Source organism: Salmo salar, chromosome ssa09 (genome assembly GCF_905237065.1).
Source record: "Salmo salar chromosome ssa09, Ssal_v3.1, whole genome shotgun sequence".
NCBI classification, from domain to species: domain Eukaryota; kingdom Metazoa; phylum Chordata; class Actinopteri; order Salmoniformes; family Salmonidae; genus Salmo; species Salmo salar.
In genome coordinates this window covers 157,585,450-157,597,870 of record NC_059450.1, presented here as the reverse complement: position 1 = coordinate 157,597,870, position 12,421 = coordinate 157,585,450, and the positions used below count along the sequence as shown (strand labels likewise).

Genomic DNA, 12,421 nt, shown 5'->3' with positions numbered 1-12,421 from the left:
CTGTCTCTATATCTGTCTCTATATCTGTCTCTATATCTGTCTCTATATCTGTCTCTCTCTCGCTCTGTCTCTATATCTGTCTCTCTCTCGCTCTGTCTCTATATCTGTCTCTATATCTGTCTCTATATCTGTCTCTATATCTGTCTCTATATCTGTCTCTATATCTGTCTCTATATCTGTCTCTATATCTGTCTCTCTCTCGCTCTGTCTCTATATCTGTCTCTCTCTCGCTCTCTCGTTCTCTCTTGCTCCATCTTTGTCTGTCTCTGTCTCTCTCATCTGTCTCTGTCTCTCTCATCTGTCTCTGTCTCTCTCGCTCATCTGTCTCTGTCTCTCTCTCTCGCTCTGTCTCTATCTGTCTCTATATCTGTCTCTATATCTGTCTCTCGCTCTGTCTCTATATCTGTCTCTATATCTGTCTCTATATCTGTCTCTATATCTGTCTCTATATCTGTCTCTATATCTGTCTCTATATCTGTCTCTCTCTCGCTCTCTCTCGCTCTGTCTCTATATCTGTCTCTATATCTGTCTCTATATCTGTCTCTATATCTGTCTCTATATCTGTCTCTATATCTGTCTCTCTCTCGCTCTGTCTCTATATCTGTCTCTCTCTCGCTCTGTCTCTATATCTGTCTCTATATCTGTCTCTCTCTCTCGCTCTGTCTCTATATCTGTCTCTATATCTGTCTCTATATCTGTCTCTATATCTGTCTCTATATCTGTCTCTATATCTGTCTCTCTCTCGCTCTGTCTCTATATCTGTCTCTCTCTCGCTCTCTCGTTCTCTCTTGCTCCATCTTTGTCTGTCTCTGTCTCTCTCATCTGTCTCTGTCTCTCTCATCTGTCTCTGTCTCTCTCGCTCATCTGTCTCTGTCTCTCTCGCTCATCTGTCTCTGTCTCTCTCTCTCATCTGTCTCTGTCTCTCTCGCTCGCTCCATCTGTCTCTCTCTCTCTCCCTGTCTCTCTGCCTCTCTCTCCTCTAGGAATCCTACCGCCCTCTGGGCGAGGACTTCAGCTTCGGGAGCTCTGCTCTGATTGGTCTGCTAGTGATAGCGGTGGCCATAGCGATGGTGATAGTGATCAGCCTGGTTATTCTGAGGAAGAGGCAGTACGGAACCATCAGCCACGGCATTGTGGAGGTGAGCCACGACGTCACACACACACACACACACACACACAGTACGGAACCATCAGCCACGGCATTGTGGAGGTGAGCCACGACGTCACACACACACACACACACACAGTACGGAACCATCAGCCACGGCATTGTGGAGACAAACGCATACACAACTCACCACGGCATGGAAACCACGGCATTGTGGAGACAAACGCATACACACACAAGCCAATGTATATGGTGCGTATACACACACACACACACACAGACACAGACACACACACGCTCAACGTACACCACACACACAGCACTGGTAGCTCAATCCATTCTCTAAGGTCTGTGTACTCAGGCTAATAACTTGTTCTCTCTGCTCAGGTTGTAGTTGACCCCTGACCTGGAAACCTCTGTGGTCAGATAATCTGTTCTCAGGTTCTAGTTGACCCCTGACCTGGAAACCTCTGTGGTCAGATAATCTGTTCTCTCTGCTCAGGTTCTAGTTGACCCCTGACCTGGAAACCTCTGTGGTCAGATAATCTGTTCTCTCTGCTCAGGTTGTAGTTGACCCCTGACCTGGAAACCTCTGTGGTCAGATAATCTGTTCTCTCTGCTCAGGTTCTAGTTGACCCCTGACCTGGAAACCTCTGTGGTCAGATAATCTGTTCTCTCTGCTCAGGTTCTAGTTGACCCCTGACCTGGAAACCTCTGTGGTCAGATAATCTGTTCTCTCTGCTCAGGTTGTAGTTGACCCCTGACCTGGAAACCTCTGTGGTCAGATAATCTGTTCTCAGGTTCTAGTTGACCCCTGACCTGGAAACCTCTGTGGTCAGATAATCTGTTCTCTCTGCTCAGGTTGTAGTTGACCCCTGACCTGGAAACCTCTGTGGTCAGATAATCTGTTCTCTCTGCTCAGGTTCTAGTTGACCCCTGACCTGGAAACCTCTGTGGTCAGATAATCTGTTCTCTCTGCTCAGGTTGTAGTTGACCCCTGACCTGGAAACCTCTGTGGTCAGATAATCTGTTCTCTCTGCTCAGGTTCTAGTTGACCCCTGACCTGGAAACCTCTGTGGTCAGATAATCTGTTCTCTCTGCTCAGGTTGTAGTTGACCCCTGACCTGGAAACCTCTGTGGTCAGATAATCTGTTCTCTCTGCTCAGGTTCTAGTTGACCCCTGACCTGGAAACCTCTGTGGTCAGATAATCTGTTCTCTCTGCTCAGGTTGTAGTTGACCCCTGACCTGGAAACCTCTGTGGTCAGATAATCTGTTCTCTCTGCTCAGGTTCTAGTTGACCCCTGACCTGGAAACCTCTGTCGTCAGATAATCTGTTCTCTCTGCACAGGGCCGTAGAGTTTTATTACAGGACTGTCGATACCTTTAAGCTCTGCCTATTTCACCCAATGACCTGTCCTGTGATAGGTTGACCCCATGCTGACCCCAGAGGAGCGCCACCTCAGCAAGATGCAGAACCACGGTTACGAGAACCCCACCTACAAATACCTGGAACAGATGCAGATCTAGGATTGGCTGTGGCACCAAGCAGAGAGGAGGGGCCAACATACTACTGACCAATAACAACAAAAATACTCTCCTCCAAAAAAAATAATCATTTGCATAATTACATCAGATTACAATACATTATATTGGATTTGTTTCAAACCGATGCTAAAACTACTGCTACTATTGTACTATACAGCTCCCTTTCAATCTTGGGGTTTCTTTTAAAAGGGAGATGTACGTATCTCTACGTTTTTATATATAATATGTGATTTAATAATTAATTATTACGATTACTCTCTGAAGATCAAGCTGTATTACATTTCTTATGATGATTTTTATTTTGTTGTTTTAAAAAAAATAATAACATGCAACAAGGTAAAAAAAAAAAACAAGCAACTCATTGAAGACTTTATAAATGTATCTTATCGAACATAACAAGGAGGACACTAACGTTTTGTTTCCCATCGTACCAGTGTCCCCAAATACCTTCTGACGGTCTTCTCGTAATAAAATGGTTGTTGGGGGTTCTTTTCGATAGATTGCTTGTATAGGAAGGTTCTTTGTACCTAATTAAATGATGTATAGTGAAACTACAAATGAGGAAAAAGAATGAAAACAAAATCATGAATTCAGTTACTTTCTATTCTTTGTTATGATTGCAAACAAAATATACATAAACAGTTAAAATATATATATATATATATAAAAAGTTGCTGTTTTTATTCCACCAAGGGAGAGGTTGAGACTTGGATGGTGGCTGAGCTGGGTTGGGATGTTGTGGTGCGGGCAGACAGACAGACAGGAGAGTGTGCAGACAGACAGACAGGAGAGTGTGCAGACAGACAGGACAGAGACAGGAGAGTGTGCAGACAGACAGGAGAGTGTGCAGACAGACAGACAGGAGAGTGTGCAGACAGACAGACACACAGGAGAGTGCACAGACCCCCAGCTGATCTCACACAACTCATACCAAACTTACCCCTTATTACCCCCCCTGACCCATCTCAATGAACTGACTAGACTTACCCCTTATTACCCCCCTGACCCATCTCAATGAACTGACTAGACTTACCCCTTATTACCCCCCCTGACCCATCTCAATGAACTGACTAGACTTACCCCTTATTACCCCCCCCTGACCCATCTCAATGAACTGACTAGACTTACCCCTTATTACCCCCCCTGACCCATCTCAATGAACTGACTAGACTTACCCCTTATTACCCCCCTGACCCATCTCAATGAACTGACTAGACTTACCCCTTATTACCCCCCTGACCCATCTCAATGAACTGACTAGACTTACCCCTTATTACCCCCCTGACCCATCTCAATGAACTGACTAGACTTACCCCTTATTACCCCCCCTGACCCATCTCAATGAACTGACTAGACTTACCCCTTATTACCCCCCCAGACCCATCTCAATGAACTGACTAGACTTACCCCTTATTACCCCCCCTGACCCATCTCAATGAACTGACTAGACTTACCCCTTATTACCCCCCAGACCCATCTCAATGAACTGACTAGACTTACCCCTTATTACCCCCCTGACCCATCTCAATGAACTGACTAGACTTACCCCTTATTACCCCCCTGACCCATCTCAATGAACTGACTAGACTTACCCCTTATTACCCCCCAGACCCATCTCAATGAACTGACTAGACTTACCCCTTATTACCCCCCCTGACCCATCTCAATGAACTGACTAGACTTACCCCTTATTACCCCCCCTGACCCATCTCAATGAACTGACTAGACTTACCCCTTATTACCCCCCTGACCCATCTCAATGAACTGACTAGACTTACCCCTTATTACCCCCCTGACCCATCTCAATGAACTGACTAGACTTACCCCTTATTACCCCCCCCTGACCCATCTCAATGAACTGACTAGACTTACCCCTTATTACCCCCCTGACCCATCTCAATGAACTGACTAGACTTACCCCTTATTACCCCCCCTGACCCATCTCAATGAACTGACTAGACTTACCCCTTATTACCCCCCCTGACCCATCTCAATGAACTGACTAGACTTACCCCTTATTACCCCCCCTGACCCATCTCAATGAACTGACTAGACTTACCCCTTATTACCCCCCCTGACCCATCTCAATGAACTGACTAGACTTACCCCTTATTACCCCCCCTGACCCATCTCAATGAACTGACTAGACTTACCCCTTATTACCCCCCCCTGACCATATTTTGGGTCCTCGATATGCTCTCTGATGGGTTGTAGTGGTCCAGAGTCCATGTTTTGCACAAGCGATGCGATGCTTTTAAAAAATCCAAGTAGAAATGAATCTGAGAACCGTTTCTGGATGTATTAATTCACCTGAACAACTGCTGGCTTTGCTGACTCAGAACAGTTTCTGAATAGTCTTTCTCAAATCAATCCCAAACACACTCGCTGGGGGGCTTGTGACAGACAGACAGACCGATGTGGATGGAAAGAGAGACAGGCAGACAGACAGACAGATGTGGATGGAAAGAGAGACAGACAGATAGATGTGGATGGAAAGAGAGACAGACAGACAGACAGACAGATGTGGATGGAAAGAGACAGACAGATGTGGATGGAAAGAGACAGACAGACAGACAGATGTGGATGGAAAGAGACAGACAGATAGATGTGGATGGAAAGAGAGACAGACAGACAGACAGACAGACAGACAGACAGACAGACAGATGTGGATGGAAAGAGAGACAGACAGATGTGGATGGAAAGAGACAGACAGATGTGGATGGAAAGAGAGACAGACAGACAGATGTGGATGGAAAGAGAGACAGACAGATGTGGATGGAAAGAGAGACAGACAGACAGATGTGGATGGAAAGAGACAGAGACAGACAGATGTGGATGGAAAGAGACAGACAGACAGATGTGGATGGAAAGAGACAGACAGACAGATGTGGATGGAAAGAGACAGACAGATGTGGATGGAAAGAGACAGACAGATGTGGATGGAAAGAGACAGACAGATGTGGATGGAAAGAGACAGACAGACAGACAGATGTGGATGGAAAGAGACAGACAGACAGATGTGGATGGAAAGAGACAGACAGACAGATGTGGATGGAAAGAGACAGACAGAGAACATGTGCAGGTTACCTTTAACAGTGGAAGGAGACACAGGGAACTGTAGAATCAGGAGTAGATTCTCTCTCTCTCGTAACTGTCTGTATAGTTGGCGTTGTGATCATGGCTTCTCTTCGGAGGGTTATTATGAAAATTATATCTATTTTTAAGTTTCTTGTTTTTTTAAAATATTTTTTCTCCTCCTGTGACAGTTTCTCAGTTATGTGTCTGTCTCACTATGCACTCTTAAATCCTGTCATCCTGTAACTACCTGCTTGACTGTAGCGATCACAATATTACTGATCAAACCAATTGATTGATTGATTGATGAATTGATTGACACCAATGGAAACAAAACAGATTCTGGTTACAGGGGGAAGCACATCAATAAAGCCACTACTTCCATAAAGTGCTTCCTGTCTCTTTATTTGGGTGTTTTTATTATCTACCCTACTTCCTGTATGTTTTTCCATTTCATTCGTCCTATGTAGTATGGAAAATGTGTTTAGAAAATAGTTTATTCACATAGGCCAGGTGTAAGTCATATAGCCCATCACAACAACTCCACATTCTGACATACGTTGTTTCATCATAACCAGTCATCCACGGGAAGTTACTGGAATAGAAACCTGCGGGTCATACCGTAGGTCTAGGTAGACTGAATGACCTGAGCGTGACTAAACCAAAACCGCTCCGTGACTCATCCATCACAAAAACACTTCAACATCGATACTGAATACTAGGAATAATCCATTAAAAAAAGAACATTGGATATATGTTATATTTTACATTTTAATAGAGATTAAAATGTCATTAAATATGCCAAGTTCATCAGCCTTCCCTTATCTCAAATCAAAATAAAACACTCCCCGTTTTCTCCCGCTACATTCAGCCCCAAAAAGCCCTACCGCCGCCGCCTGTCGGTGTTCAGTCCCCGCCGCATCAGAAACCTGTCACACCTGTTAGGTTACACCGGGGGGAAAAAAGTAAAATTCATTGATCTAGATATTAGTTATTACGTTAAGTCAGGGCTTTATTCTCTATATCTGCCGATATATGGAATATATCTCTGTCTCAATTCGAGGGGCTTTATTGGCCTGGGAAACATATGTTAACATTACCAAAGTAAGTGAAGTAGATAATAAACAGAAGCGAAATTAACAAAAAATTAACAGTCAACATTAAACTCACAGTAGTTCCAAAAGAATAAAATACGTCATATTGTGTTTATATACAGTGTTGTAACGATGTGTAAACAGTTAAAGTGCAGAAGGGAAGAGCTATTGTCTCCCTCCCTCTGGGTTTTAATGTCACCTTAATACAGGAAGTCACAGGTGAGTATCGCTCCAACAGAAACACGCCCTGAAACCCGAAGCTCCGGGGAACTTTCTGCAGGTACTCGACAACCGCAGTGTGATCACACATCCAAACAGTTGTTTTGCAACTGAAACGACCGTTTCTATTGGACAAATTCAGGTAGATCACTCCCCGTGTCGTTACGTTTGCTTCCGTTTAAGAAACGTTTTGCAACCCAATCGACGTAATGAACACTCCTCAGATATCCGCGGAAAGGGCCGTTCGCGATTATTCCTGGAAGATACTAAAAGTACGACTTGCTACAAAGGAAATACTCTGAGTTCATATTGATTGTATTGAAATTGGTTTCCTGAACTGTACTCTTTCGGTTGCAGTTTTTTAAAATAAATATAAATATATATATTTGCTCGTTTTGTGAATCACCTGTGTTCGCGGAGGCCGCAGGACTCCGTTGAGGACAAAAGGCCTACCTACACCTCCCTCCCCTTGGAATTTACCTGAGGACGAGCTGAAATCAGGAACCGACTGATTTATCTGTCGACAGCCACTATGGACTACATGGACACCGGGATGAGATACACCCCAAACAAGGGCCCGGTAATGTGGCTGCTACTAACTATGGTGGTTTGTTTTGGTGTGTGTGTGTGTTGACAAATAGCTTGTTTGATTGGAGACCACCTGTCACAATTTAAGCTTCGTGTGTGTGTGTGTGTGTGTGTGTGTGTGTGTGTGTTGACAAATAGGTGGTCTCCAATCAAACAAGCTGTCACAATTTAAGCTTCGTGTGTGTGTGTGTGTTGACAAATAGCTTGTTTGATTGGAGACCACCTGTCACAATTTAAGCTTTTATTACGTGTGTGTGTCATTCATTTGTTAGGTAGTTTACCGGTACTGTCTAACCCTGACGTCTAGACAGCTGATAATTCATTGGCCTGATAATTCATTGGCCTGATAAAGCCAGCCTGGTCATTCATTGGCCTGATAAAGCTAGCCTGGTCATTCATTGGCCTGATAAAGCCAGCCTGGTCATTCATTGGCCTGATAAAGCCAGCCTGGTCATTCATTGGCCTGATAAAGCCAGCCTGGTCATTCATTGGCCTGATAAAGCCAGCCTGGTCATTCATTGGCCTGATAAAGCTAGCCTGGTCATTCATTGGCCTGATAAAGCCAGCCTGGTCATTCATTGGCCTGATAAAGCCAGCCTGGTCATTCATTGGCCTGATAAAGCCAGCCTGGTCATTCATTGGCCTGATAAAGCCAGCCTGGTCATTCATTGGCCTGATAAAGCCAGCCTGGTCATTCATTGGCCTGATAAAGCCAGCCTGGTCATTCATTGGCCTGATAAAGCCAGCCTGGTCATTCATTGGCCTGATAAAGCCAGCCTGGTCATTCATTGGCCTGATGAAGCCAGCCTGGTCATTCATTTGCTTTGAAAATTGGCGTTATGGCCCTGGTCTGCTCATCGCTAAAGAGAGAGGTCTGATAAAGAGAGAGAGGTCTGATAAAGAGAGAGAGAGGTCTGATAAAGAGAGAGAGAGGTCTGATAAAGAGAGAGAGAGGTCTGATAAAGAGAGAGAGAGGTCTGATAAAGAGAGAGAGAGGTCTGATAAAGAGAGAGAGAGGTCTGATAAAGAGAGAGAGAGGTCTGATAAAGAGAGAGAGAGGTCTGATAAAGAGGAGAGAGGTCTGATAAAGAGAGAGAGAGGTCTGATAAAGAGAGAGAGAGGTCTGATAAAGAGAGAGAGAGGTCTGATAAAGAGAGAGAGAGGTCTGATAAAGAGAGAGAGAGGTCTGATAAAGAGAGAGAGAGGTCTGATAAAGAGAGAGAGAGGTCTGATAAAGAGAGAGAGGTCTGATAGTATATTTCATCATCAGTCCCATGCATTCACTGCAGTCTTCCAAGCAACCGGCCACCGACGTAGTTCATTGAAAATGAAACCAATAAAGGTTGACTATTTTGGTGGGGGCAGCAGAGCTAGAGTGAGAGGAGGAGGGGGGGGGGCCCTTCCCTGCCTGTACAATGGTAAGAGAATGTACACACCTGAAGGCTACACAGCTGTGGGTCTTTCACTGTAATGTTCTCTGAGCTAAAGACGGGCTTCCATCACGTCAATCTCTACCCGAGGGCACGGTAGCGACTGACGTTAGCGACTGACGGTAGCAACTGACGGTCGCAATTGACGTTAGCAACTGACGTTAGCTAAGTTGTTAAAAGACAGCGTCTATGTAGTGGGGTTGTTTTCAGGCTAGCTGTTGGTCTGAAGAACCGATTTTCATGGCATGTCAAATCAGATGTATTTATAAAGCCCTTCTTACATCAGCTGATGTCTCAAAGTGCTGTACAGAAACCCAGCCTAAAACCCCCAAACAGCAAACAATGCAGGTGTAGAAGCACAGTGGCTAGGAAAAACTCCCCTAGAAAGGCCAAAACCTAGAGAGGAACCAAGCTCTTCATGTCAATATGAAGAGTCTGTATAGATTGAGCTGTAGTCACTAAAAGCTCATGTGATGCAGGATAGTTACAATTTGCTATAAACTCCGGGCCCTAGTTATAGTTTACACTGTCAGGAAAAACTCTTGGACCTAAATTTAGCTCTGTGTTTTTAAAAGCTGTAGAAACGAGTGGGAGTGGAATTCACCAATCAGAAACCACAACACGGTGACGCACCGATCCCATTGTCCTGTCACGACATGTTCCCAGGGAACTATTCAGCGTACAATTATTACTGTGAAGGACGTGGAGAAGGTGTGACTTTAACGTTTTAATCCCTTCAGAGTAGTTATGTTGTAATCTACACTGAACAAATGTAGAAACGCAACAGTGTTGGTTTCATGAGCTGAAATAAAAAGATCCCAGAAATGTTCCATACGCACAAAAAAGCTTATTTCTCTCACATTTTGTGCACAAATGTGTTTACATCCCTGTTAGTGAGCATTTTTCCTTTTGCTAAAATAATCCATCCACCTGACAGGTGTGGCATATCAAGAAACTGATTAAACAACATGATCATTACACAGGTGCACCTTGTGCTGGGGGACAATAAAAGGCCTCTCTAAAATGTGCAGTTTTGTCACAAAACACAATGTCATAGATGTCTCCAGGTTTTGAGGGAGCGTGCAATTGGCATGCTGACTGCAGGAATGTCCACCAGAGCTGTTGCCACATAATTGAATGTTAATTTCTCTACCATAAGCTGCCTCCAATGTCATTTTAGAGAATTTGGCAGTACGTCCAAATGGCCTCAAGACATTTTATAGTAAATAATGCAAGCAACTTCAATGGCTAATTTATCTGAACAGGGCCAAACATCACCAGACAGGAAATACATTACATAGTATGGAGTCCCACAATGCTGGTTGTTGGGTTTGGTGTGTGGGGCCTGTGGGTGGCTACCGATCATTGTATTGGATTCCCCATGTCTTAGTCACTGTTAGGAAGGATTATGGTCCAAATCAGATGTAAGGTAGCACTCATTCTAAAATCTTTTGGGACACTGTAAAGTCCATGGAGAATAAGAGCACCTCCTCCCAGCTGCCCACTGCTCTGAGGCTAGGAAACACTGTCGCCACCGATAAATCTACGATAATCGAGAATTTCAATAAGCATTTTTCTACGGCTGGCCATGCTTTCCAACTGGCTACCCCTACCCCGGTCAACAGCCCTGCACCCCCCGCAGCAACTCGCCCAAGCCTCCCCCATTTCTCCTTCACCCAAATCCAGATAGCCGATGTTCTGAAAGAGCTGCAAAATCTGGACCCCTACAAATCAGCCGGGCTAGACAATCTGGACCCTCTCTTTCTAAAACTATCTGCCGAAATTTTTGCAACCCCTATTACTAGCCTGTTCAACCTCTCTTTCGCATCGTCTGAGATTCCCAAAGATTGGAAAACTGCCACGGTCATCCCTCTCTTCAAAGGGGGAGACACTCTAGACCCAAACTGTTATAGACCTATATCCATCCTACCCTGCCTTTCTAAGGTCTTCGAAAGCCAAGTCAACAAACAGATCACCTTCTCCACTATGCAATCTGGTTTCCGAGCTGGTCACGGGTGCACCTCAGCCACGCTCAAGGTCCTAAACAATATCATAACCGCCATCAATAAAAGACGGTACTGTGCAGCCGTCTTCATCGACCTGGCCAAGGCTTTCGACTGTCAATCAACCCATTCTTATCGGCGGACTCAACAGCCTTGGTTTCTCTAATGACTGCCTCGCCTGGTTCACCAACTACTTCTCAGACAGAGTTCAGTGTGTCAAATCGGAAGGCCTGTTGTCCGGACTTCTGGCAGTCTCTATGGGGGTACCACAGGGTTCAATTCTCGGGCCGACTCTCTTCTCTGTATACATCAATGATGTCGCTCTTGCTGCTGGTGATTCTCTGATCCACCTCTACGCAGACGACACCATTCTGTATACTTCTGGCCCTTCTTTGGACACTGTGTTAACTAACCTCTAGACGAGCTTCAATGCCATACAACTCTCCTTCCGTGGCCTCCAACTGCTCTTAAATACTAGTAAAACTAAATGCATGCTCTTCAACCGATCGCTGCCTGCACCTGCCCGCCCGTCCAGCATCACTACTCTGGACGGTTCTGACTTAGAATATGTGGACAACTACAAATACCTAGGTGTCTGGTTAGACTGTAAACTCTCCTTCCAGACTCACATTAAGCATCTCCAATCCAAAATTCAATCTAGAATCGGTTTCCTATTTCGCAACAAAGCATCCTTCACTCATGCTGCCAAACATACCCTCGTAAAACTGACCATCCTGCCGATCCTTGACTTCGGCGATGTAATTTACAAAATATCCTCCAACACTCTACTCAGCAAATTGGATGCAGTCTATCACAGTGCCATCCGTTTTGTCACCAAAGCCCCATATGTGACCTGTACGCTCTTGTTGGCTGGCTCTTGCTACATATTCATCGCCAAACCCACTGGCTCAGGTCATCTGTAAGTCTCTGCTAGGTAAAGCCCCGCCTTATCTCAGCTCACTGGTCACCATAGCAGCACCCACCTGTAGCACGCGCTCCAGCAGGTATATTTCACTGGTCATCCCCAAAGCCAATTCCTACTTTCCTCCTTTCCTTCCAGTTCTCTGCGGCCAATGACTGGAACGAACTGCAAAAATCTCTGAAGCTGGAGACTTATATATCCCTCTAACTTTAAGCGTCAGCTGTCAGAGCAGCTCACAGATCACTGTACCTGTACATAGCCCATCTGTAAATATCCCACCCAACTACCTCATCCCCATATTGTTATTTATCCTCTTGCTCCTTTGTACCCCAGTATCTCTACTTGCACATCATCATCTACACATCTATCACTCCAGTGCTACTGCTAAATTGTAATTATTTCGCCTCTATGGCCTATTTATTGCCTACCTCCCTGA

At 44.9% G+C, this 12,421-nt stretch overlaps 2 protein-coding genes and 1 long non-coding RNA gene across 17 annotated transcripts in view; 2 read left to right on the top strand and 1 right to left on the bottom strand.

Annotated features, from left to right (window-relative positions):
- aplp2 (amyloid beta (A4) precursor-like protein 2) overlaps positions 1–3,306 on the top strand; it is a 140,290-nt gene extending 136,984 nt beyond the window's left edge. For all 15 annotated transcript variants that reach the window (XM_045724929.1, XM_045724927.1, XM_045724926.1 and 12 more), the window contains 2 exons: positions 984–1,139; positions 2,535–3,306. In XM_045724929.1, the coding sequence (XP_045580885.1) occupies positions 984–1,139; positions 2,535–2,636 (258 nt within the window). In that variant the 3' untranslated portion in view covers positions 2,637–3,306. The remainder of the gene's footprint in view (positions 1–983; positions 1,140–2,534) is intronic.
- Positions 3,307–3,976: 670 nt separating this feature from the next.
- On the bottom strand, positions 3,977–4,401 carry LOC123744774 (uncharacterized). Its single transcript, XR_006771257.1, has 2 exons — positions 4,303–4,401; positions 3,977–4,214 (listed from the first exon to the last, which is right to left on the bottom strand). It is a non-coding gene; the product is annotated as an uncharacterized lncRNA (long non-coding RNA).
- A 2,692-nt stretch (positions 4,402–7,093) lies between these two features.
- Positions 7,094–12,421, top strand: part of st14a (ST14 transmembrane serine protease matriptase a) — a 62,310-nt gene continuing 56,982 nt past the window's right edge. Inside the window, exon 1 of the mRNA XM_045724912.1 lies at positions 7,094–7,622. Coding sequence (XP_045580868.1) covers positions 7,575–7,622 — 48 coding nt within the window. The 5' untranslated portion in view covers positions 7,094–7,574. The remainder of the gene's footprint in view (positions 7,623–12,421) is intronic.